Source organism: Alosa pseudoharengus, unplaced genomic scaffold (genome assembly GCF_046254945.1).
Source record: "Alosa pseudoharengus isolate Yale_2024_CS ecotype anadromous, Long Island Sound unplaced genomic scaffold, YU_APseudo_1.1 YU_APseudo_1.1_scf_20, whole genome shotgun sequence".
Classification (NCBI taxonomy): domain Eukaryota; kingdom Metazoa; phylum Chordata; class Actinopteri; order Clupeiformes; family Clupeidae; genus Alosa; species Alosa pseudoharengus.
Genome location: NW_027468664.1, coordinates 35,860,420 through 35,887,028, shown reverse-complemented (window position 1 = coordinate 35,887,028; position 26,609 = coordinate 35,860,420). Strand labels below are relative to the sequence as shown.

At 40.4% G+C, this 26,609-nt stretch overlaps 1 protein-coding gene across 3 annotated transcripts in view; it reads right to left on the bottom strand.

Moving 5' to 3' along the window:
* Positions 1-26,609, bottom strand: part of dmd (dystrophin) — a 541,017-nt gene that overhangs the window by 17,249 nt on the left and 497,159 nt on the right. For all 3 annotated transcript variants that reach the window (XM_076297170.1, XM_076297171.1, XM_076297172.1), the window contains 7 exons: positions 22,131-22,169; positions 19,971-20,036; positions 14,427-14,492; positions 14,165-14,323; positions 13,592-13,835; positions 7,003-7,123; positions 4,546-4,638 (listed from right to left, as the gene is read on the bottom strand). In XM_076297170.1, the coding sequence (XP_076153285.1) occupies positions 4,546-4,638; positions 7,003-7,123; positions 13,592-13,835; positions 14,165-14,323; positions 14,427-14,492; positions 19,971-20,036; positions 22,131-22,169 (788 nt within the window). The remainder of the gene's footprint in view (positions 1-4,545; positions 4,639-7,002; positions 7,124-13,591; positions 13,836-14,164; positions 14,324-14,426; positions 14,493-19,970; positions 20,037-22,130; positions 22,170-26,609) is intronic.

The following is a 26,609-nucleotide window of genomic DNA, read 5'->3' as shown; positions in this document are numbered from 1 at the left end:
GCACAGTTTCTACACGTGGAGCGCTAATGTGTCTAGGCATACTGTAAATCATTCAAAATGTGTGAAAGTCATTAGGCTGGAAGCGTGTCTACTGTCAGTTACTAATGCGAGAAGCGGGTTCTGTGTTGTAGGCTATGCATTTTTCCGACACTTGGCTGCAAGCTCCCCTCCCCCACCCCCTTCTTTCGGAAGCAGTGCAGCTTTCTGAAGCGGTGCCTTTTAAAGCTAATGTAACAAATACCACCAATATTGTTGTGTGGCAATAAAAGTCTATCCAGGGTTTGCGCAAGTATCGTAGCCTAAATAGGCCTATATAAATAAATTAAGGACATACAATCCTTAAAGCTTAACGTAGCCTAGATTAATGTCCCAAAACAAGTCGTTTTATGCGCTCATTATACATGGATTTCTATGAAACGTCACGAAAACATGCGTGCGCAACCAAGAGGCAGAAAGCACCATAGAACAGTATAGAGCAGTGGTTCTCAAACTTTTTCTTTCATTCCCCACTTTGATCAAGGGGGCATTCTCGAGCCCCACCTGTCCCTCATCGCTCTAAGAAAGTGGTAGGTCAAGCTTAAAATGGTCAAATTTATTGAAATAATGACAAGTTCTAAATATATCCTCTTCAACAGTTAAAATCAGCTGGTGCTGCAGATATAATAATAAATAAATACATAACACACATATTTCTGTTTTCCAGCAACATATTAGGAAGCATAGGCCATTTTACAGCATTGTACAATATATTCAATTAAATACCAACATGCTGCATTAAATGGATCCATAATCCAGTCATACTGAGCACTGCTGGTTGGGAAATATTTTTGAAATAAACTTTGCAGGGATGTGATGTAGGCCTACTGTTTAATACATGGGATCACAAGAGTACCTCCCAATCAGACTTTTCAGCGATTTCGCTCAGAAATCTCAAAGGCATAATACTACTGTCGCGATCGGGGCGCCTGTCCCATACTCAAGTTTTTTTGGTGAATGCAGTAATCTTATTTGCTAGGTGAGGTAGGTGCTTGTCTTTGCCTTGTAACTGGACATTTAACTCAAATGTATCGCTAAGATATATCAAATATATCGCTAGGATAGGCCAGCTTCGTCAAGAAATGTTCATTAGTGAACGTGGGATTGCAGATTCAAACATGCGCTCATCCTCCAAGAAGAGGCGACTCGGAGCTCAAACACGCGCGACAGCACTTTACCTCGGGAAAGCCACCTTGCCTCGCTGTGAAACAGTACAGCCTTTTGGTCAGCTACCATCTCTTCGCAAAGTGCGGAGAATAGACGCGCTTTTAAGGGCCGGGTCTCACAACGTTCAAAATCTCATGTAGGTCGGGACTAACTTGACACGAGCGCTTCCCTGTGAATAACACAGTGCGTCCATTGCGCATCGGGTGCTACCTGGGCCCAGGCTACAGATAAAAAAATAAATTAAAAAAACTCCTGTTTTTCACGTCAGTTCGCGCCCCACCTGGCATGTCTCCGCGACCCACAGTTTGAGAAACGCTGGCATAGAGCAATGCAAAAGAGCAAAAGAATAAAATGAGTTTTTGTGCTGACAACTGCACCAATTCGAAATCACGATGGTTAGAGAATGTTAAATATGTTCAATATCCCTAACGGAATGCATGTCTTCGCCAAAAATGACAAAATACGATGTTATGTTAATAATGCAAATGAACGGCACACTTTGAAATATAGTCGGAAATGAGATGTTATTATCATTGAGACAACAGGGGTATACAATAAAATCCGATTGTAGCTTACAGCAGCCGACTATATTTAGGTTAAGTTTATAACGTTGTGGACGGCCACTAAGCGTCTTCTGCCCCACGGCTGCGGCACAGTCTTGAGTGACCGGATTTGTTTTCCTTTGTCATATGAATGCTGTCATTTTGTTAACATTACTGTTAAGGAGATGCTGTAGGCAAAGGCTATATTTCAACCTCGTTAGTGTCAGAACTATTCACAAGGTTTCTGGGCAGCATTTTTATGTTCTGTTAGCAAGCGAACTTCTCATGACTACCGACAAAGTAGCCTACTGCCAGCTGACGAAGCTCTCATTTTAAAACATTACTGAGAGACAGACACTGTACAATCAAGAAATCTTGCCACTGAATCCAAAACTATGTTTAACATTATGTACAAGGCTTAGGCTACAGTGGACTAGCATGTTGCAGGGGCCGCTAAAAACACAGAGAAACGCACTGAAAACTCGGCCAATCACAGCCCTTGCTGTCGAATGCGCCGTCTGGTTCGACCGTGAAACGCTACAGCGGACTATGCTGCCCCCAAGCGGCTGCAGTTGTACTTACATTTCACCATTCACCATGATCGTGAATGAAGTGTCAATTTTTAACGGGGACCCACTGTATCTTCGGTCATATGGGTGTCACTCAATGTAGGATATGATGGGATAACATGTTTAATGCCAGTGATTGGATGGTTTCCAGTGTTTTGTATTTCCATGTCCCTTTGTGCTTTCGCACAGTAATGCTTTAAGATATGGGTAAATTATGTATGCATTTAAATATTTGGTGAAGGGTTTCTTCTCTATTGTGGATAATTAATGATTGAGTTCATTTAGTGAGCATTCTGATTTCAGGTTTATGGGCTTTGATCAGGGGGAGGAGCTAACAGCAATTAGAGAGGGGGGAAAGAAGAGTGAAGCGGAGAGTGTCTCTCGGGTCTCAGGTTTTGTAGTTTCATGCGGGGTAAGGTGTGTGCACATGCTGGGAGATTTTGGCTAATAAAAAGTCATTTTTATATAACTAAGTTTTTCACGTTTTCTGCTGACTTAATTTTCTGGACCCTGCTCGGACTACATTCTCACAGTCAGACGGAGGAAAACATTGTCAACATCGACAACATCGTCCTCCCCGTCCTAGCATTCTCCTTGCTAACGCCCAATCACTGAATAACAAGCTAGATGATTTCAGAACCAGACTGGCGTTTCAATGGGATATCAAGAACTGCAATGCTTTTGCTTTTACTGAGACGTGGTTGGACCCCTCGATCACAGACTGTCAATCTACTAGAGGGACTCTCCATCCATCGGCAGGACAGAATAACTGAGTCGGGCAAGAAAAGAGGAGGTGGTGTGTGTATTGTGGTTAACAATGCTGGTGTGTGAATGTACAAACGACATCGACAGGGTGCTCTCCTGACCTCGAACATCTGATAGCCAAATGCAGGCCTATTTACAGGGAATTCTCAGCAGTCTTTTTCTTGGCTTTTAACATTCCACCACATGCTAACATCACACGCTGGACGACCTGTATGAAATCATCAATCAGCACGAAACTTTGCATCTGGAGGCTGCATTCGTCGTGTCTGGCGACTTCAATAAAGCCAACCTCAAGAAAGTTTTACCGAAGTACCATTAACATGCAAGCTTTCCAACTCGAGGTGATAACACCCTGGATCACGCAATTCATATGCAAATGCATTGATGACATTGTACTGAGGGTGACTGCACAAACTTTTCCTAACCAGAAGCCATGGGTGAACGGAGAGGTATGTCCAGCACTCCGAGTTCGGACAGCTGCCTTCCATTTTGGCAACCCAAGTGAGTACAGTAAAGCATGTTATGAACTGAGAAAATCAATTAAAAGGGCTAAGAGACAGTACAGGGAAAAGGTGGAGTCATACTTCTGTGGCTCTAACACCAGGGACATGTGGAGTGGGCTAAGGAGTTAAGGCAATATGTTTAGCCTATTGAATAACTTGATGATAGAGAACACAAACCATGCAATGATGCATCATTATATTAAATTTGCAACAATGTGACTCAAAAACAATTTCTGGTAGCCTATAAGTGACATCACACTCTGTCTGCCACTTGTTGCCTGTAGCTGTATGTATGGCATTCTGAAACGTCCTAACCCCTAGGCACCTAACCCCTCACTGCTCCCCGAGCACCACTGTAGCAAGGCAGCTCACTGCTCCTGGTTAGTGTGTGCTTCACCTCACTGTGTGCTCATTGTGTGCTTCACCTCACTGTGTGTTCACTGTGTGTTCACTAATTCATGGATGGGATAAATGCAGAGACCAAAATTACCTCATATACGCAAGTTATTGCACACCATTTCTTACAATAGCCACTGCATACCCGTGTTTGTTGGGGTGTTGTTGCAAAATCCGCGGAATCATTTTATGCAAGCAAACAGCATACAGAGGCATTCTATATTGTTTATGATACACATAATAATCATCCAAACATCTTGGCACTGCAATTACTCGTGCCCATAGCAAGACACCTGCCAAGTCAAATCAAATCAATCGGATGAATGGTTCGACATATGCGTTTAACAGAAAAACAGACAGACAGACGTTCCTGTCATTAATAGACAGATATACTAACTGACACACCAGCGCAGCACCTATTCCAGAGATGTGCACATTACCCACTCGATTGCAGAAAATATCTCCATACCGATATCTTTGGTCTATCTTTCTTTCCATCACTCACACATTCATCCCTCTCTTTATATATATTGTTTTTATTCTAAGTGTCGATGCTTGTACACTCACCCTGGCTATGAGGAAAAGTGCTGCCGAGCTGCTCCATCACCTCCACCAGCCCCGAACTTGCATCTTGTGATGGACTTGACAAATCCTCATCACCTAAACAAGAACATCAAAAGAGGTTTTTTTCCAAGACCGTAGAAAGCATAAAAACTAGTGCTGTCAGTTAAACGCGTTATTAACGGCGTTAACGTAAACCTATTTTAACGGCGTCAATTTTTTATCGCGAGATTAACGTTCTTTTTGGTCTAACAAATTTTGTCGTTTTTCAACCCTAGGAAAGATATACAGATATAATGGAAACCTATGCTGCATCGAAGTGGGGAGCGAAAAGGGCTTATACGTACTAAATCTTGAAACAAACGTGAATAAAAGGCACAAAATAAGGTTGGTGTAAGAGTGGCACGAATGTAGGCACAGTCAAACTGCCCGTGGCTGACTATAACTAAGTTTGGCAAGCTTAACTTTACATGTCATAACATCAACTAAAAATAAGTCACACATTCATTCTATCTCTTGTAATATGAATGTAGCCTATTTCCTACAACTAGGTGAGATAATTGGCTATGTTATACTGAAGTTCCAAAGTTAGCTAGCTAGCAAGCTAACCGTTTTTCATGAGATATATTATGGTAAGTGTAGCTACGTGCTTCATAACTGCTGTGATAGTAAAATGATTGAATGTCTGTGAATTAATAACTAGATGTAACGTCAACGTATGATTACTAGCTGTCTTTCCCATTGGAATCAATGATATAATGTTATCTTGTTTTCCACTAAAATGTGGCGTTATTCTAAGAACTAAGAGCAAATATTCTAAGAAATTTATTTCTTCCTAGTCCTCCTCCTGTAGTCATGGAGATAATAAACACCAAAGCAGTTCTGAACTCCCGGTTGGCTGAATGGTGTTTTAAATTGCTGTGGACACCGATGCCAACATGAGTGCGATGCACTCTGCTTTCGACATTCATTTACATTAGATTCCATTCTTTTCACTACTTTTAACTATAGGAATTCAGCGATTAAACGTGATTAAAAAATGTAATCGTTTGACAGCACTAATAAAAACTAAAGATCAATCAAGCATGAGTTACCATGCTTCTTTGTCATTTTGAACAATTTCATTGATGTGCTTCTGAATTACTTTAGCACTGTCTGTCTTACAGCACTCTAATTTGCCACAGTGCCAGAAGTAGGATATTCTTTCTACAGTGTGGTCAATCATAAACAACTACAAATAAAACATTTAGCTATAATTATTTAAGTTTTCACATGTCTTGATCCCTAAACTGACTTCCTACTCCTCTCCTAGGGTTGGGTATCGTTTGGGTTTTATCCGATACCGGTGCTAAGCCAGAAAAAAAGAACATAAACAGAGGATAGAAAATACAAAAAGGAGGGAGAGAACGCAAAGAAGGTAGGCCTACGGTTCTTGGCTTAGAGCTGCAGTTGGCAAGATTTTTTTGATCATATTCACTAAAACCGACTCCGACAGAACAACATAAATCAGCCAGTTTTAGAAAAAACCCGCACTTCTACCTCCACCTAGAGCCTGTTAATTGTTTGGCAAAAATCCACAACTCCCGGTTCTTCTGGTCCAATCAGAGCAGGGCTGTGTGAGATCTGACTATCAATCACAGTCTGGTGCAGTCTGGTGAGCACTGACGAGCACAAACTCGATGAGAGGGTGCTCAGTGGTAGTGAGGGAGGGGCATGAGAGTTGTAAACATCGGGCAACTGGAATCCATGCATTTCCACAGAATTATTTTTGGAATCTGATCCCTTATCATACCTGTTCATTCGTACTAGTCGCTCGACTTATCGTGACTAAATTCAACATGGCGGCAAACGGTAAACTTCCTGAAGGTACTGTCTGTATAAATCGTATTGTAAATAAACTACCAGTGCTTTTTCAAAGTTCTCAATGTCTCGTTTCAAATGTGAGGGCCCTCAGAAGTCTACCAATGAAGTGTGGAGCTACTTTGAGCCTCGTAAATGGTGTAAAACAGTGATTTATTTGCATGGCTAGCCCGATGCCCGAGGCACCACCATTGAAAACCTGTTGGTAGCGCCAGATTTCGGAGTGCAGGGGACAAGCCGAGATGAGCTATGAGACAAAAGTTCACACTTGGTATCATGTTTCAACACAGTTTAGGTCAATATCTCAATATCTAAGCGTCTCAATTAATTTGTATTTTAGTATATTCTTTATATTCTACTGTCCTTATTGCTTAGTTGTGTTTTTTTATAATATACACTTTTAATTACTTTTTCTGCTGTTAGTGAATGGTGTGTGTGAATGTCTGTATGCTACTGAGACCTTGAATTTCCCCTTGGGGATCAATAAAGTATCTATCTATCTATCTATCTATCTATCTATCTATCTAATATCACACCAAACTTCTCCTTTAATAAATTAGATTTCTCTAAAATGTATGAGGTTGAAAGATAATGCTCACTCACCCATTGTATCAGTAGTCTGGCTGGCTGCTACACGCAGAAGGGGGAGACTGGAGTCAGAGCGTTGTGAGGATGTAGAGGGAGAGGAGAGAGCAGTGCCATTCACCTTGGACTCCGTCTGTGGCTAGGACAAAGGCCAGCATAAGAACATCAAGCAAACCTGGAGAGTGTTTAGTCACAACATTTCACTAGTTCACATTCCGTAATTTGCAAAAGATATAATAGCGTAATAGAAAAGCATGTTTGGCGAAGTCTCTGGCCAGGGTCCTGAAGTGAATAGCGGGATCGTGCAGGAGTCAACTGCGCAGGCAGGAGTCGTGCAGGATTCCGCCATACACCTCAAAAAATGCGTTAAAGATGAGGGACCCTATAGCCAGGACCACGCGAAACAAATTCAACGGGAGAGTGGAAGGTGCTAAGAAATTAGTGATAGGCGTCGGAGGACCACGGCCGAGAGTTTTGAGCTTGATCGGCACCAAAATATAATGAGTAGTAACGGCCTGCTGGGATTCCGACTTGCATTAGAACAGCGTTGAGCTGCGTTTGAAACCAGAAGCGAGTAACGGAGCGTCCGTACTCTGTATAGGGGATCTATCCATGCGATGGAAAGATGCAATTAGCAAATTAGTAGGCCTAATAGGGCTGCAGGGAACATGACAGCCCAAAAACACGCGGTTATGAAGTTCAACATCTAATGCACCCCAATAAGGACATTGATTCCACAGCCCAATCCGGGCTGCACATTTTGCGGAAAAAGCCCGGTGATATGTGTAGAAATGAGTACCTCCGGAAGATGCTGCTAGCCCCGCGATAATTGAGAGATAGTCATTCAATTTGTGGCGCCTCTGAGGGAACACTGAACATATAACCTCTGTAAATCGCATGAAGGCTACCGCGAACTCAGGGAAGGATAAGACGCGAGTGGCGGGGCCTGTAGACTTACGTGTTGGCGTTACTGGACCGCACTCAATGTCCCGAGTTTAGTAGAGATTCGGCAGAGACGATAGAAGGGAAGACATATCGATGTTTGATTATAATTTGATAGCGGGGGCGTGCTGTGGGGGAGGTATATACGCTGCTGAGTCCAGAGTGTAAGTGGGCAAACGGAGAGAGGCGCTGGCCTCTGTAGAACCCATATGGGGAACAGAAACATGGGGATAGTCAGTAAAAGGGTTACTGGCTGACTGAGTGTGAGCAGGGGGAAAAGGCTGAGGAGATACCGAGACGGGATAGGGTGGTGGCACCAATCCAGGGAAAGAGGGAGGAGGGAGAACCAGGGACGCGGTCCCTGGCTGGGGGAAGAACGCGGGCTCGAACGCGGTTCGCGCCGGCGGGAGATGATGGGGGAAGGGAAAGGGTAGCAACGCGGTCGCTACGGGGGAAGGGGGAGGAGGTTGCGCAGCACCCTGGGTCGGTAAAGAGAAAGTAGCAGGAGGCAAGGTAGAGGGCTGCACGCGGGCTGCCATAACTTGCTGAGATGAAAAAACATGTTGCATGAACAGAGGGGACACCGGAGGAACGGAGCTCCGCGCTGCGGCGCTGGTGCTCGGATGATCGGCTATAGGAGGAGTGGAAAGAGAGACTGTTTGTTGGAGAAGGCGAAGTAGTTCTGCTTTCCTTGCGGAACGAGGGAAACCGATCCCACGCGCATCCAACTCTGCTCTAATCAAAGAGATGGTCCGCGGCAGCGGAGTAGTTCTCTTTCTTTGGGTCGTGCGGCGGATTTCGCTGTCATTAGAACCAGGCGAGCTATTGGATGCCTGTGAAGAAGCTGGGGAAGCCAGTCTGCGCGACCGGCGTCTTGGCTCTAGGGGAAACGCAACTTGACGCGGCCGCCCACGACTAGGAACATCAAAAGCAGGAAGAGTGGGTGGAATACCGGAGGTATGTAGATCCATTTTAGCGAGCGGAGTAACGCTTATGCTGCAATTTCAGCAGGTAGGCTGCGAATAAATAGCCTGACTGATTTAAGAAGGAGGCGTGGCAAATTCCGTCATGCTCCTCCCGAACTTCCGTTTGTAAAACGCCATATAAACTGCAGTGATCATCATTAAACAACAAACTGTCGCTGTCAACAGTCCACCGAGTTGCTGATCTGCAAGATCTCCCCCTATTCAGACTGCTTCCAGTGATCTCAAGACTGCAGCCTATACAAGGCCTAACATTAACGTAAAACGTTCAATCCTCTGGGTTGGCTTGAAGACACAGCTATGCGCTATCATTACCATTGGACTGAGTTGGACTAAGTTAACACAGACTTTTTCTTTCTTTCATTTTTCTTATTTATTTTCTTATTTGTTAATTGTTTGTTTGTTGTCTGTCTTGTATGTCAACCGTTATGTGTCTCGGGTACGCCGCTCCGTCCGGCATCTTTTGTCTTGTCTTGTGCATCATTTATTGTTTTGTAAATTTGTTTGTTTGTCACGGGAATGCTGGCGACTACACCGCTCCGTCCGGCATTTTTTGCCTTATATGTTTGTCTAGTGTGTGCTGATTATTATTATTATTATTTTTTACTGTTTACTCTGTAAAACGACCTTGGGTGCTTTGAAAGGCGCCATGTAACAAATAAAATGTATTATTATTATTATTATTATTATTATTATTATTATTATTATTTATTAAAATTCACTGCTGTCTGCTGTACATAATTACTGTCTACACTACAGGGGTGTTCATAATTTCCCGTTTGTCCAATAACCTATAAGAGTTTTAACTGTTTGCAGTGTCATAGACACATTGAAACAATGAGACAATTCCCCTTATTGCTTATAAATCCTCTCGAGCGGTGGAGAGCTAATCAGACGCGTTTCCCGAGGCTGGCCACCAGAACTAGTAAGCGGAGCGAGGAGCGGAGCGGATGGAATTTTGTTGGAGCGCGGAGCGCTTTGTAATTTAGAGGCCGGAGTGGCCGCTCTGTTCCGCTCCAATTTCGCTCCGATATCTCTCACACCACGAGTCTGAGGCATGCCCAAACTAGGGCTGTCACTTTTGTGAAAAAATCCTGTTCGATTCTTGAGACATAATTGTTCATTGAATCGATTGTAAAATCGATTTTTCATGTCTAAAGACGTTTCAATTTTCAACACCAAATATAGGACAATCCACGAACAACTAACAGGCATTAGGACGAAAAGGGGGCGCTTGAAGACGCACAATGGCGTGAAGTTTCGTGCACAATGACAAACAGGAGTGCAACATTCTCGAAAAACAATAAGCAGAGTGGACTGCCATAACATCAGAAAACATTACTGCAGGCTTCAACGTGGCTGCGTTTACAATTAGAAATGTCAAACAAATTTACCTACGTAGAACTCACGACTGCACAGTTTGCATACCGCTTTGTCCTTCTCCATAGTTTGATATACCCAAACCCCGAAGTGCTTCCATATCGAACTCCTCAAGTTATTAGGGCCTATCACTCGTATCTCTCATGTCACACAGGCTGATCGCGTTGTCCTCAATTTTTTGGCAAAACACCAGCAGCACAGCAGCCGATTGAAAAAGCTGTTTCCGGTGCGTAAAATTGGTGGGAATTTTCTATTTAGCTTTCGCAATGCTTACTGCACTTCGGAATTCTTTGTTATTTTTCTGCTTGTTCCTGAGTTTTGTTACATCTATCTTTTTCATTTGTTTAATTCGTTTAAAATTAATAGTGTACATATTTGGTTAAAATCGATTCCCTATTTTAGTTTTCGAAACTTGTGTTGGTTGGTCCAATCGATTGTGCAATCGATTTTCGAACGTAAAGTGACAGCCCTAGCCCAAACCTACCCAGAAGTCATGTCTTCATAATGAAAGCAAGACCGTTTTCATTTCAAAACAAAGATATTTGCCAAAGTAATGTAACGGAGTTTAGCGAGAGTTTGATTTGAACGCTGTATTTATTGGCTCGCATTCAGAAACAGGGGCAGGGACACAGACTACGAACACTGCACACACTAGGCAGGTCAAACACACACACACACACACACACACTACACATACAGGGGTGGACAAAAAGGATCACACACGAGGAAGACCTAAAAGGGTAACACGCTACACTAAATCACGGACATTAACAGCAGTAAATAAAGGCATTAACACACACAAACAACCCCCAGAGTTCTCCCCCGTAACCCAGAATGCATTGTCCCAGAGTCCGTAGCACATAGTCCAGTGTGCCAACGTTACAGTAAGTTCGTTGGGGATGAAGTCGCTAAATATTTTAGAAAGGAAACTGAAAGTCATAGGGCTTACAAGCGTACTATTCCTACAAAACAACTAGATACTAACAATGTAGAGCAAGAACAACTATGTGGTGACACTGTTCCAGTGAGATATATTTTGGAATTTAAGATGACACATTTCGCGGAAACATGAGTGTGCTACGGAGAGCAAAGAAAAACGTGAGCAATTTGAATAGCCTATGCTTTAAGTAAGGCTGAAGTAAAACTTGGATGCTAAACCTGTATTATTTAGCCAATTAATCCCACTGATCCCCTTAGTCTTAGGCTTATGTGTATTGACGTTGCCAAGCTTGTTCGTTTTTGCACTGTCGGCTTGTTTCGTTTTGTTGCACTGTCGGTGTTGCATGAGGCTATCTTTACAATACATGTTCTATGAGTGACATTGCCGTTGCTCTTAGTTCTTTGGGATTTAAGTTTTCTAAGGTGACAATTCGGCTTGTAGATTATTTCTCCCTCTTTTAAATTGAAGCGAGCGTGGAGTGTTTTCACTGGAGCGGGAGGATTTTGAAGTGGAGTGGGGAGCGAAATTGAGCAGAGTGGCCTGATGTGAATTTGAGCGGAGGAGCAGCCGAGTGAACAGCCACCTGAGCGAGGAGCAGGATATTCGCACCGCTCACTAGCTCTACTGGCCACTAAGCGCTATCTTTGCATATTGGGGACATAAGAGCAGTATATGCAGCTATTCTCCACAGCGCATCTCACAATAGACAATAGTCAATAGACTTTGCACATGACTACAGCTGACATGCTATTTCTGAATAAAAATCATTAAAGTTGTCCGCTATACTTAAGGTTGGAATATACTACAGCCTATATAGGCTAGCCTTATTATTTTTAGGTAGGCTATGAAAATGGCACAACTTCCCATCAAAATCCCAGAAAAAGTGATTTTTTCATAATATGGGCACTTTAATAAGCCTGAGTTTAAAAATATGTTCCATCTAACACAAAAAATAGGCTGCAGGACCTGCCGTTTAATCACATTTGCGCTGTTAGTTTAGTTTTGAACCTGTTTTGTTTAACTTTTTGCTCATTATTTATATAAGTTGTGAATTGTCACACTCAAAAGTTAACACTTAAATCACTTCTAATTTTGAAGTTTTATGAAGTTTTTTTTTTAAACAAGTTTTTCTTCTAAGTTTTTTTTTATTAATGTGACAGTCATTTATCCATTCTACTGTAAATGGGCTTGCATTTTCTCATTGGTTAACGGTGAATAGTCAATTAAGGAGTGTCGACTATCTGTGATGAAAAATAGCCGAAATGGACATCCCTACACACTTGGGGGCAAGGCACCTAACCCCTCACTGCTCCCCGAGTGCCGCTGTTGATGCAGGCAGCTCACTGTGCCGGGATTAGTGTGTGCTTCACCTCACTGTGTGTACACTGTGTGCTGTGTGTGTTTCACTAATTTACAGATTGGGATAAAAGCAGAGACCAAATTTCCCTCAAAATTCAAAAGAGCATATATACTTATACTTAGTTTTAATATTACATTACACAATGTCAGGCTAAAATTAAGCAGGCCCATATAAATAAAACATATTATTATTATTATTATTATTATTCATTAAACACCTCTTTTCAGTAGAGGGATGGGAAAAGCAAGGGTAACAAATTCACACAGTTCTTGCCTTAACACAGTTATGACTAGTTTGAATATCATGCCAACTGAACCAATCAAATTCGATCTGTTTATAATTAATCCAGCATGACCTGTGGGGTATACTACGAAGCATGTTAGACATATCTAGGCTATGTAGACATATCGAGGCTTGACAAAGCCTTGACTCAGGGGTATACGTTAAGTGATACTACGATTGCAGTTATGTGATATATTTGTCAAACTAGGCTTTCAGCTCAGATCTGTGCGCGTTCTCGGTGTTGGGATGACTTTGGCCAATCGTGTAACGTGGAGACACACAAGACTGCCTCTATTTAAAAACAATTACTTCCGCATTCATGAGCGATAGCTTAATCTACACTGCGGTGATTTTGTTTTGGGTGGTGAAATTGCACATACAGTCTAAAAATGTATTAAAACCCCTGTAAATGTTGCACAGCCATTAAGATGTGCTTAAACACAGTTTTCCAACTGCAAAAAAATGCATTCTGTCCAATTTTAAAGATTAATTTGAGAACACATTTTAAATGCCTTATTTGTCAATGACCCACCTATAAATATGGAGGATTGTCCATTAGTGGACAGCATTTGTTTTCTAGTGGCCTCTTTTTTGTTTTTACATTTTTTTCTTATCTAACTTTTTTATCCATATTTATATATATATATATATATATATATATAGAGTGGAAAAAATTTGATTACTGGTCAAAAAACATTGAATATTGAATGTGTGTTTCACCTGCTCCAGTAATTGTCGGAGTCGATGCAGTTGAGATTCAAGCTGTTTGTTGTGATCCTCTAGAATCTGCATACGTGCTTCAAGACGACCTTTGTGCTGACGGAGGAGTTTGGCCTCAGCAATGAGCTCAGCATCACGGGGGCTCTGTGGGGATACTGGCATCATCTCAGGGGGTGATGGCAGTGGTGCAAGACCTTGACGGTCATGAGCTTTTTTAAGACGATCATACTCTGCTTGTAGTTTCCTATGAAAAACAGTATCTATATGTTATAAGATTATTTTAAAGGACACAGATGAATATTATAGACTGTTCTAAAAGATATGTAACAAAATAAAATGACCTTGAACTGATAAGGCAACACAGAATAAGGAATAAGTAAGGAACAGTAGTGAGTCAGCTACCAAGAAAACATCAGACATGTCTTTTTGCCATTTAGAGTAGGGGGTGCAAGCTTTTACACCCCACTATACATCTGCTTCATGTATGCCAATATTATACCTGGACACTACTCTGTGTAGAAACAACCATTAACATTCTTAAATGTATGGAAGTACGTGTGTTTCACTGTATACCTGTTCTCTTGTTCCAAATCATTTAAGACTTTTTCTAACTCTCCCTTCTCCTCTGTCTCCATGGAAATAAGTATCTGAGCCGGGCTGCGGGGCTGGGAGGGTGAGGAACCTGTGTTAAGGCTCTGGCAGTAGTGCTGAATCAACAGATGCTCATCATCCCTGTCAAAGGAAAACAATCATAAAGATTTTTTATAATATCAATAATAACAGACATAATCAAAATCAAAACAATAAAAACCAATATAGACAATACGTGGCTCACATGCTCTCATTGGGTGAGATGCTGTCAGTCAAATACGTGCCATTTCTGGTTTCCATTTCAGCCAATCTGTAAGACATAGATTTGTTTTGTCCAGTCCAATTACAAGATGCATAAAAACAACAAATCAACAAACATTTCAGTTAGGCTACAAGTAGTGTGTACACTTCACATATTGAAGTTGATTTGTGTGTGAAATGTTATATTAAACGATAAGTTTAGAAACACTGAATAATTAAATAAGAAAACTAAATATAATACAACTCCGGTCATTACTCATTAGTTAGCTGTGTTATTTTTAAGAAGCATGATTTCAATGCCTTAGTCATTCCATAGATACAGGGATAAAAACAATAAATAAATAAATAAATAAATAAATAATCATCTGACTGAAATGTCTTCCAGCAGTGCAAAGTTAACAGGCCATAACTAGGTTTCTTTCTGACATTTTGGTTTGGACATTGTTCAGAGCTAGCCTGGTAGAACCAAGAACCTGTTAGCAAATTTGATTTGCTCTGCAGGTTAATCTGTCAAGGAGGCCATTGACACCAAATCAAATATGTGTAGCATGTTCGATATATTTCCACTCACATACCCAACAACTGCTGAACAACGCCGACACACAGTTTCATCTTATCCACCACTCTCTCGCCTGTACTACTGTAACTGAAGTTCTCAAACTTGCGACCTTAAAAAGACCAGCGGATCCTCTAACTCTTGTGGGTCGCCACCACTCACTTAGTGCTGCTATCTCTGACTGACTGACTCGACCGACGACCTGACAAAAAAATAACATAGGCGCCAATCAGAGCTTCAGAGCTAAAGCGAGGCTACAGATTAACGTTAGGTGTCGCTAAAGAACTCTCATAACTCTTGTACTTAACAGTAATTGCGCATTACATTAATTAATCCGCACACGAGTTTTATATATTTTTATACCGTGTATTCTCCGTGTAAATTCATGCACCGAACCGTGACACCCGTACCATTTCGGTTCAATACGAATACATGAACCGTTACACCCCTAATACTTATACTTATACAGTTGAGACCGTGCTTACAAAATTCATTTAGCTCTGTGACAGTTTTCGTATGCAAGGATGACTGAATGTCAACGGGCTTGTGTGCTATGCACGAATGGAACTTCAACAATGCATTTTGCCCAAGAACCCAGACTTGAGGATCAAATGGCTTCAGTTTATTTTTTGGAACAATGCCACATGCCGTAAGTAAAACGTTATTGTCAACTCAAGGAAGTGCTATGATATACAGGTTGCACTATATAGTATGTATATATATATATATATGTAATGCATAAACATAATGCTAAACTAAATGTACATTAATTTCCTGCTAGACTGAATTGCACTTTCCATGCACACTAAGCTAAACTACACTGAATGCATGGAAAGTTGCTAGCGGAGTTTACAGCTAGTCACGTTAGACTCAGTGTGTATGAACTCGTGGTCATAATGAAAACATTAATAAACGTTCTTTAAGTTGCTAGAATTGCACCCGATGATATCGTCCATCGGCACAACCCTACTGGTTAGCACTCTGGACTTGTAACCGGAGGGTTGCCGGTTCGAGCCCCGACCAGTGGGCCATGGCTGAAGTGCCCTTGAGCAAGGCACCTAAAGCGTTCTACATACTCGACGCACCCGACCGGTAGCGCGACAATGTGACGTCAAAATGACGTAGATCTTGCTGGCGCGCCAGGATTTCAGCCAGGTAGTGCGAGGTAGCACACCACTCATTTTTTTTCAGACGAGCGCGACAAAGCGGAAAAAGGAAGATGGACTAGTTTGAGGGCAAGCGAGAGTTGCAGTGTTTTGTTACAGTCGTGAATTTTTAATAGTTTGCTGGATAAGTTAACAAAGTTACCAGCGAGAGTTGCAACACATGGAATTAAGAGGAAAGAATAGAAACTATTTATTAAGGCCTGAACAAAATCTCTTTCCACTTTAGGAAATTACACAAACTCAGCCAGCTGCTAGCCAGCTAACTAAACTGTTTAAATTATTAAAATTTTCCTCGGGATGACTAAAGTATCTATCTATATATCCATCTATCTATCTATCTATCTATCTTACCTGTGCGCACACCTTGGAAACTAGATGATAATGATGGTGGTAGTTGTGAATAGTACCAACCAAAGTCTGAAGCACCATCATCACAGAAGCTAGCTACTAGTGTTTCTTACTGCAGCTTCTTCTGCTGTGTAACGCAGTTAGTGTTAATCTTTTCACAACAGCGACACCTCTGTTCAGGAGAATATTGCAACTAGTATCGCAACCACCACGCGCGAGTATAAATGGTTACAGTGCTTCTGTGACGTCACATTGTCGCGCTACCGGCCGGGTGCATCGAGTATGTGGGACGTTTAACCCCTCACTGCTCCCCGAGCGCCGCTGTTGTAGCAGGCAGCTCACTGCGCCGGGATTAGTGTGTGCTTCACCTCACTGTATGTTCACTGTGTACTGTGTGTGTTTCACTTATTCACGGATTGGGTTAAATGCAGAGACCAAATTTCCCTCACGGGAAATACTTATATATATATATATATATATATGGTCTACGTCTGTGAGTGTTTAGTGAGTCTCAGAATATTAATAAACTGTCGTTCTGTGCAGCTGAACATTCCATGTCGCATGTTTCCCTTGCTAGTAGGGCTGACAGTGATGGTATAGGAATGATGCATGTAATATAGCCTATTCAACTACTTGTTGTTTTGTTTTAACTTTTCCTAAAGGAATAAATGTGATGAGCCAGTTTTGGTCTCAGTCCCTTCACCGTCTGACTAGTTATATATTACTAATATATTAATGAAGCCTAACCAACTTTATTATAAGGGTCCCCCATACTGATAGTTATATATTACTAAAATATGAATTAAGCTTAACCAACTTTATTATAAGGGGCACCACACTGATGGCTATATACTACTAATATATTAATTAAGGTTAACCAACTTTATTATAAGGGTCCCCCATACTGATAGTTATATATTAATAATTTATTAATTAAGCTTAACCAACTTTATTATAAGGGGCCCCACGCTTATAGCTATATACTACTAATATATTAATTAAGCTTAACCAACTTTATTGCAAGCAGTTCCGGCGCCGACAACAGTGGCAGCATGTTAAGGTAGCTCCGTGTTTTTTTCTTGAATTTCCCCTTGGGGATCAATAAAGTATCTATCTATCTATCTATCTATCTATCTATCTATCTATCTATTGTAAGGGTCCTATGGAGAGCGGTTCATATTGGGATAGGCAAAAGCACAGTTTAATAACTGTTTAATAACTTATTAAATAATAATAAGTCATTAACTTTTCTATTAACATATAGTTTGCAAATAAACATTTAACATTTAAATGATGCAAGAAATAACTATTAATTAGTGCCAAAAAGACATTTAGTTAACTATTAACACATATTAATACAATATTAGTTAATAGATTTGCTAAAACATTAACATACAGATTTTATGCAAACAACTAATATTTCATTAATGATTAAAAAACTATTAACTTGTGCCAAATAGATATGTTAGTAACAATTAACAAATATTAACAAAGGGTTAGGTAATTACTAGTTTGCTATTTATTATGGCACCTTATTATGGAGTGTTACCTATATATATATATATATATATATATATATATATATATATATATATATATATATATATATATATATATATATATATATAGGTGGCTGGCCAATTTGGGGCTGTGGGTCAAATTTGGTCCACCATCAATTTTTTTTGGCCTGCGATCTGGTGGTCAGAATTTCATTCTGTCTCAATGTTCTATTGACTGGTTGTCATTGCTCAATCAAATCTATTTGTATTCATATTTTGTTTACTACTTATATGTATTTATATTATATGCACATTTATTGTATTATTCCTTCATATTTGTTCAACTTCAAATGTATGGAAACACATTGTGTTGTACAAAAGTTCAAAAAATATGGTTTCCATGTATCAATTTGAAGAATGTGTCAATTTGTCCTATAGAGGCATGTTGTGTTCTATATTCATTATTATTTCATATTGATGCAAATAACTTCCAAGACTGCTCCATCCATATTCTTTTCTTCAAATACACCGTATATTTCTACTCCTTAAAACAGCCATATGGGCGTTCAATCATTTCCTAATATTAATAAAAAATACTGTACACACAGTGCAAAGACAAGCACAGTAAATAGTAGTGTTTTTTATTTCTTTAAAAAGTATTCTACCTTTTATAGAATGTTAATTTTGCACAATATGCAATACATTTCAATTTAATGGTCCACAACTTAAACATTTACTTTTGGCCCGTGGCCCTCCACCCCAATTAATTTTTGGCCCTTGACGATGAAAAATTTGGGCACCCCTGATTAGAGTTCTCAACGGGTCGGGTTGGCCCGACAAACCCGATGGGACCCGCAGGTTCGGGCCGGGTTCGGGTCGAAAATATAAGCAAATGACTCGGGTCGGGTCGGACCTCGGGCTTAATCTTTTCTGCTCAGTGAAAAAAAAACATTTATTAATCATCGCAGCTGTTCACCGTAAAGAAAGTCTGCTGCTGCGTGCAACGTGCATCATGGAGAGGGGCAGGGGCAGACGCTGCGTGCACGCCTTTAGCCTGGAGAAGAAGATGGAGTTGGTGAAAAGTAGGCTGAACTTGCCGCAGGTGAATTCACCGTCGCTACTACAGGAGTGGGGAAATCAGAGGTCTGGAAAGTGTTTGGAGTGGTGCTGGATTCTGATGAAAATTCTGCAGGTTATGTGCAATGCTCAAAATGCAAGGTGCTGATTAAATATGTGACCCTGCAAGGCGAAACCAGTCGCTTTGGTAAAATTTACAAAATTAAGTTATTGTGCTCACATGAACGGCCATGAACTAAGCTTTCCAACGGTATATCGAGGGTAGGCCTATTGCAAAAAGTATCGCTAAGATAACCGCATCCAAAGTTGGCATGGTTCTTCCGTCACGATACGCCAGAAGAGGAGAAAATCACCGTTTTAAGTAAACTGTCACGCTAATGTGTTGAATCTTCACCTAAATAAAGTCAGGGTTTAACAGTCAAAACGTAGCCTATGTTTTACGTCGGGTTCGGGCAGATAATTCATGTTGATGTGTCTGGTTACATCGGGTCCGGGCTTTAAAAGCCACGGGCCGGGTCGGGTCGGGTTGTAATTTCCAGGCCCGTTGAGAACTCTACCCCTGATATATATACATGATGCACCTAGTGCCCTTGCCCCAAGTCATCAAAACAGCTCTCAAAGCCTAGGTGTATACATTGACTTTTTCAAAAGCACACCTGGTTGATTAAACAAACTAAACAGCACAATCTGTAAGTAGCCTAGGTTGCAGGTTAAAACATTTCAATCAAGTCTATATTTATTTATTTAGTCTATATTTTCTTTAATAATGTTAGCCTGAAATAGTGTTTGTCTCATGCAGGTTTTTGGGGCATTATACTGCCTTTTGTTGTGGTGGGACAATATAGAATCTGATTACGACCCCATTCTGGGAAATTGCTCACCTGCTGGCATAATGCTCAATCCGTGAATGTGTGTCATCATGAGAGAGCTGAGGCGAGGACGTTAGACTGTAGGAAATGTAAGGTGAGGGCAAAACACATTAGTACAAATTACACTGAATTAATAATACCTGAAATCACCTACATTTACAAATACAGTACACACACACTTCAGAAATAAAATTAAGTTATGATGTGCCTATTCTCAAATATTTGAGAATATAGAAAAAACATGAGTACTGAATTTTGAAGAGAGATACAAAAATGGGATATGGACAACAGGGATGCAATGGTACAGTGTGCCGATGGTTTGTTATGCATTATGGTTTTTGGGCCATGGTTACAGTATGGTTTGAGTATTTTATTAAACTGCTGATTTAAACAATTAACTATATATTTTGCCAACAGACAAAATATAGCAGTGTGACCGACTAGGCCTTGTCTCTTTCTGCTATTTGCACTACAACAGTGTAGATTTCAACTGCTTCATCCAACTATCAGTGGAGAGAGCTGGTGTGTCTGTGTCAAGTTATTTTAAATTTTTCTCACTGAAGTTTCATAGAATTCAAAAGTTACCTTGCTGCCTAAATGTGTACAGAAGGTGACATTATAACTGACATTATTGATTGGGGTACAGTATAACCGACTATGCCATCATTACTTTTTTCCATGTGACGAAATCCTGAGGCAGAAACCCCCATAGCCTATGTCTGCAAATGTGACTACCACTTTGCACATGCCTGCCACCTTAACTACGTCGTCAAAAAAAAAAAAGTATAGGTATATGAGCGATATCTGCTCTAGGCCTACTGTTTTCTCCCTTTCATTCAAAACCGTGACTAATGCCAGTCTCCCTTCTTTGCAGAACGCATAAAAAATAATAATAAAAAGTGACTGGTAGCTTGAAAGCGACATGTTGAGACCCATTAGGACAACGACTTTTCATTGGCAACAGTAGGCTATTAAACCAACCAGCTATTATACCAACCAACAATATAAACTATTAAGAAGAGCTCTTTAATTTCATTGAGTTAAATCGAAACAATGTTTTTTAGTGCTCGTGGACATCAGTCATAGGCTACTTGTAGGCAATTATTATTCCGGCCATAATTTGAGGATTTATGGGTAGGCCTATATAATCGTGTGATGCGTCCGGCAGGATCTGGTGGTGGAATGTCATCACGCTATCTATCATCGTTCGCCAAACATTCTAATTCAAAAGTGTAAATCTTGCACAAAAGTATAAAATAATGTAAACTTTATCCACTCTCCGTGTATAGATCAAGACAGACTTGCGGAACAGCCTGCAGGCCAACAGTTTCACAGTCTGCGTGAAAGCATAAATGGCTCACACTTGTTAAAGAGTTCAATTGTCAAAGGGCCCTTGAATTGTTCTTTTTAAAACCAAGGAGGATGTCTGTATCGATTCTGTCAGCTCTGCCATAAGCAGTGACTGTGACTTCTACTAGTACTTAATATGTATGCACTCCTATCCTCTAGGACTTGTACTGACAGATAGTGACACACTCCTAGCTATATTCTCCTCTGCACTGTAGCTGTAGCCTTGTAGTTTAAAAGTTTAAATGTTATAATGCTTAACTGTTAATAGCTTGAATGTTGTTATATTGCTGTAGTTGTAGCTCTGTAGCTGAAATCTAAAAATGCTTAAATGTTAATAGTCTAAATGTTATTCCATTGCTGTAAGTTACTTTGGACAAATGTGCACGCCAAATGAATAAATGTAAATGTAAATGTATATCATGTGTTTGCTGCTCTTTTGTTAAATGACAGATGTACCAAATTATTGCGGTTCTGTGTTTAACCATAGGTGGGGTATCATTCAGCTGGATAATGTATCGTGTGGGGGCAGCCGTGGCCTACTGGTTAGTGCTTCGGACTTGTAACCGGAGGGTTGCCGGTTCGAACCCCGACCAGTAGGCACGGCTGAAGTGCCCTTGAGCAAGGCACCTAACCCCTCACTGCTCCCCGAGCGCCGCTGTTGTTGCAGGCAGCTCACTGCACCGGGATTAGTGTGTGCTTCACCTCACGGGATCAAAAGTATATATACTTATACTTATTGTTCCATCCCTAATTGACAATGGATTTGTTCATTTGTGAGATTTGTAAGATTGTTTTGTATATGTGTGCATTTGGGGTACTCACGCATGCTCTACAGGCCAGATGTTGATAAGGGTAACAGGACTGCAAGACAAAAAAGACATGCTATTGAGGCAGAGGAAGTTGAGCAATTTGATGACCATTCATGCACATGATGGCATACATGACTGTTTAGGTCATTGTTCAGTTAAGCAATCCCATACTATAAAATCAATTCAATATATTAAATTGTCAAAAGCTTTCTAATAAGATATCAAATACACTGTGTCCACACCACTCTTGTTACAAACACCATAAATCTCTTGCTTATTAGATCATAATAAACATGTGATTTATAAAACAAGGATGCAACATTGAATGCTTGAGAGTGTGACACAGTGAATGCATGAAGTTTTGATAGAAAATGAAATGCTGACACTGAATGCATGAGGATTCCATCATGAATTATGGAACTTGATTTAGATAACTGAATGCATACATGGACATTAATATTCCTGTTATGATTACATTTCTAATGTAAAACATTTCTGTTTGCAGAATTAAAATTATATCCCAACCTTCAGAGTTCCCTTATAGTGTTTTGAGAAAGCTTTGGCGAGCAATCGTGACACTTTTGCATGTATTTGCTTTACATATGCACAGGTTTCTAAACACTACCACTCTGCTAGGGTGGCTTTAGCCAAGATACATATCAGACAATATAAAAAGCCTCAGATTACTATTACTTTCATAAATATTACTATAAAATGGCAAATGGGAAATGACAAATGGACTCATCTGAGCACTCAAAGCACTTTACAGAGAGACTGCCATGCACGGTGCCAACCAGCACATTGTGAGTAGTTTGAGGTTCAGAAATACACTTTGACAGAGTTAGACGGAACCATTAATTTTCTGGTTGCTCAACGACTCCTCTACCTCCTGTTCCATAGCGGCCCATAATGTGTCACTCAATGGTTTGGCTATTCTAAAACATACGTTTGCAAGTTTGCAAACCCTCAGACATGGTCAGTTTTTTACACAAAAAAATCAAAATAGCCTTATTTAATGCACATACAAACCCCAATTTGTAAAGCTGACCTTCTAAATAATAGACAGAAACAAAATAAAGTTATATAGTTTCATTATATTTTCAACAAAAGCAGTTTAGTTCACAAAAAGCCCCAATATATGACATTTGCAAAAGTACCATATTGGCCAGAATATAAGACAAGGTTTTTTTTCTCAAAATATGTCTGAAAAATTAGTGTCGTCTTATATTGCCCACCTAGAAAAAAACCCGAAAAGTCTGTAGATGGTGCCATATCAATATTTTCTAACGAGTGTTATGAACTAAAGGCACACTATGCAAGATTTTCACCTTTTACGAAGCCAATTTGATGGTAAACGAACTTCAAATCGTTCACCTAGCATATCTATACAGCATAGACCATGAACGATTTGAAGTTCGTTTACCATCAAATCAATCATCAGTTCGTTCCTTCTGGTAACTTTTGTGAGGCTTGGTCCAAGAATAATGTACGTCAAGTTTTGTGGCGTTCGGACCAAATTTGTGACCTGTGAAAATTTAGTTTCGCTTTCTGTTCAATCCAATATGGCGGACAAACGACACGCCCACCTGACGTCATCTTCGCGACCAACTTACACCGGTACTGACCGGACGTTTTAAAGTTGGAACGGTGTCTCTGTCTCAAAGGTACGACGGAGTATTAGGGCCACACATGAAGAAAAAAAATATATTTTTGCCATGGTGAGATTAAACTCGACATGTTGACTTTAAGTCGACATGTCGACATTAAACTCGACATTTCGAGAATTAAGTTGAAATGTAATGTCGACTTTAATCTCGATGTGTCGACTATAAAGTCGCCACGTCGACATTAAACTCGCAATAGGCCCTACTGTTTAAACATAGCCTACACAGTTTAAGCTATGTAGCCTACACTAATACACAACATACATGAAAGAAAATTGGGCTTTAAATAGGTGTTATTTCAGATAGATTGCTAGATTGCAGATATTCAGATAGATTGCGTCTTGTCTGTTAACTACTCATTGCCGTCATCGTGAAGTGCTGTCTCGCGGTTATGGAAATACCATGCACTATGCCGTTTAGGCTAAATAGCTAGAAAAATATATGTATCCAATGATATAATGTTTCTATACAAAATGTTATTTCACTCTGTTTTACGTGGTTAAGGCTGCACATCCAAATAACTGCCCCATGACCCACAGGTCGTCACTCTCCAGGATAACATGGCAAAACTCATTTTTCTAAAACTGCTTTTCCATGTCTCACCTGCAATAGGCTACGTATAGGAGGCTAGAAACACAGGTATAGCCTAAGCATATATACTATTTTGATCCCGTGAGAGAATATGTGTGCATGCACTTTATTTATGCACTTTGTGTGCATATGTGTGCATGTACATGGGGTGGTCGGGAGGACAGCTTCATTCGTCCCTCCATAGACATTCAGCAATAGGCTGTTTTGCATCCATTACAAACAAGCAACGTGAAAGTCTAGGATTGGGGAGAGCGCCTAATGCCTCTAGTGCATAAGCATGAAGTTGAACCTTTAGATGAAAAACACTCTTTAATAATAGGCCTACAATAAATAAATAAACGGCTAATGGCGTTTAGGCTACTTTAGACCATCGCATTTATCGCCTGTAACTCCGTGATGAGGACCTACAGGAAAGTATTTGGCTGAGCAACGGAGGTTAATGTTTTATGTTTTGTTCACATGATATAGGCCTATGTCTAAACATTGTTGCAGTCGAAGAAAACTGGAATGTTTAATTCGTCCTCCCTTTCAATCGTCCCGAGTGGTCGTTCTCTCTCCAAACTAACTCAAAATGTTGTTTAATGTCGACACGTCGAGATTAAAGTCGACATGATATTTCAACTTTATTCACGAAATGTCGAGTTTAATGTCGACATGGCGACTTTAAAGTCGATACATTGAGATTAAAGTCGACATTACATTTCAACTTTATTCTCGAAATGTCGAGTTTAATGTCGACATGGCGAGTTTAATCTCGTCATGGCAAAAATATTTTTTCCTTCATGTGTGGCCCTAATACTCCGTCGTAATTTAGGCTATTTGATCTTCCCCCCCCAAAAGAAATTGTCCTGAATAGGGGGGTGGCCTTATATTCAGGGTTGTTTTAAATTCAGTCCAATATGGTATGTGAACCTATGTAGTTAATTTCTTGTAGCACCTCCTCTTGCAACCACTACTTCAACCAAACGTCTTCTGTACCCATTAACCAGTGTCTCTGGTTCTGCAAATTTTTGCCCACTCCTTTTTGCAGAACTCAGCCAGATGAGAGAGGTTGGAGGGTCAACTGGCATGTACTGCCTACTTCAGATCTAGCCAAAACATTTCTATTAAATTGAGGTCTGGATTTTGACTTTCGGAAATCGGAATTGGCCCAGAAAATTGCAATCGGTGTATCTCTAGTCACAACTGTATCTATCCCATCTGTCCTTTTCTCTGAGCTTGGAGAGGTAACAGAGTGTGAGGGATACCCTTATCAAGAGAAAACTGTACTCTGAATTTGACAGCTCAGGAGTAATATGTTTAATATATTGTTGCCTTCAAAGAGTACAACAATAAAAATGCATGCTAACTACCGTAAAACCTCATTTAATAGCCCAGGCTTTTATTTTTTTAAATCATCAAACTACACCCACTTTTGGGACAGGCATATGGGCAAGGCCTATATTCCTTGCCTACTTCATCAAGAGGTCATATTAAGACAATGTATTAGAAGGTTATATAGTTTATATTTTGATCCATACTATATTTAAGCAATATAGCACGAGTGAGAGTGGGGTTGGTCATGGATATTCCCACGGGTGTTGTTCGGCCGTAGCCACGAGGCCGGAGGCTGAGTGGCGCAGGCAACAACAGCCATGGGAATATCCATGACCAATCCCATGATCACGAGTGCTATATTGCTTTTATACAACAATTCTACCACAAACTAAATAATCTGAAAACACCCCATTATTGTTTAAAAATGTTAATTTCGTCATCGTTCTTACGCATCAAAAAATATTTCCCTTTTCAATAGACAGCGTCTTGGTTGCTAGGTAACCAACATTCCAGATCCCTCGTTACGAGTCTTTGTGGTTTACATGTCTTCTTGAAAGAAATGTTGAAAGTCGGGCTGAAATCACATTCATATCTAGGTTTGCTGCATGCATGTTACAAGGACACTGGGCCATGTCATGTAAGGGACATGGTACTGCAAAAAAACGTAAACATAGTCTACATTGCAGAACCACTCAACTTTATTAATTTATGGTGAATAAATGTTACACTACTGTGCCTGACGTGACGATGCTAGCACGTTAGCAGCGGCTAGCTAATTATGCTAACGTTAGTTATCTACAAGTCTCCTCCAAGTGACAATCATATTATACACAATGCTGGCAGTGCTGAGAGCATCCTCGTTTATCTTACTTACATTGAGTTGACTGTGTGGCTTAATCCACAGATGTGGTGAAGCACTG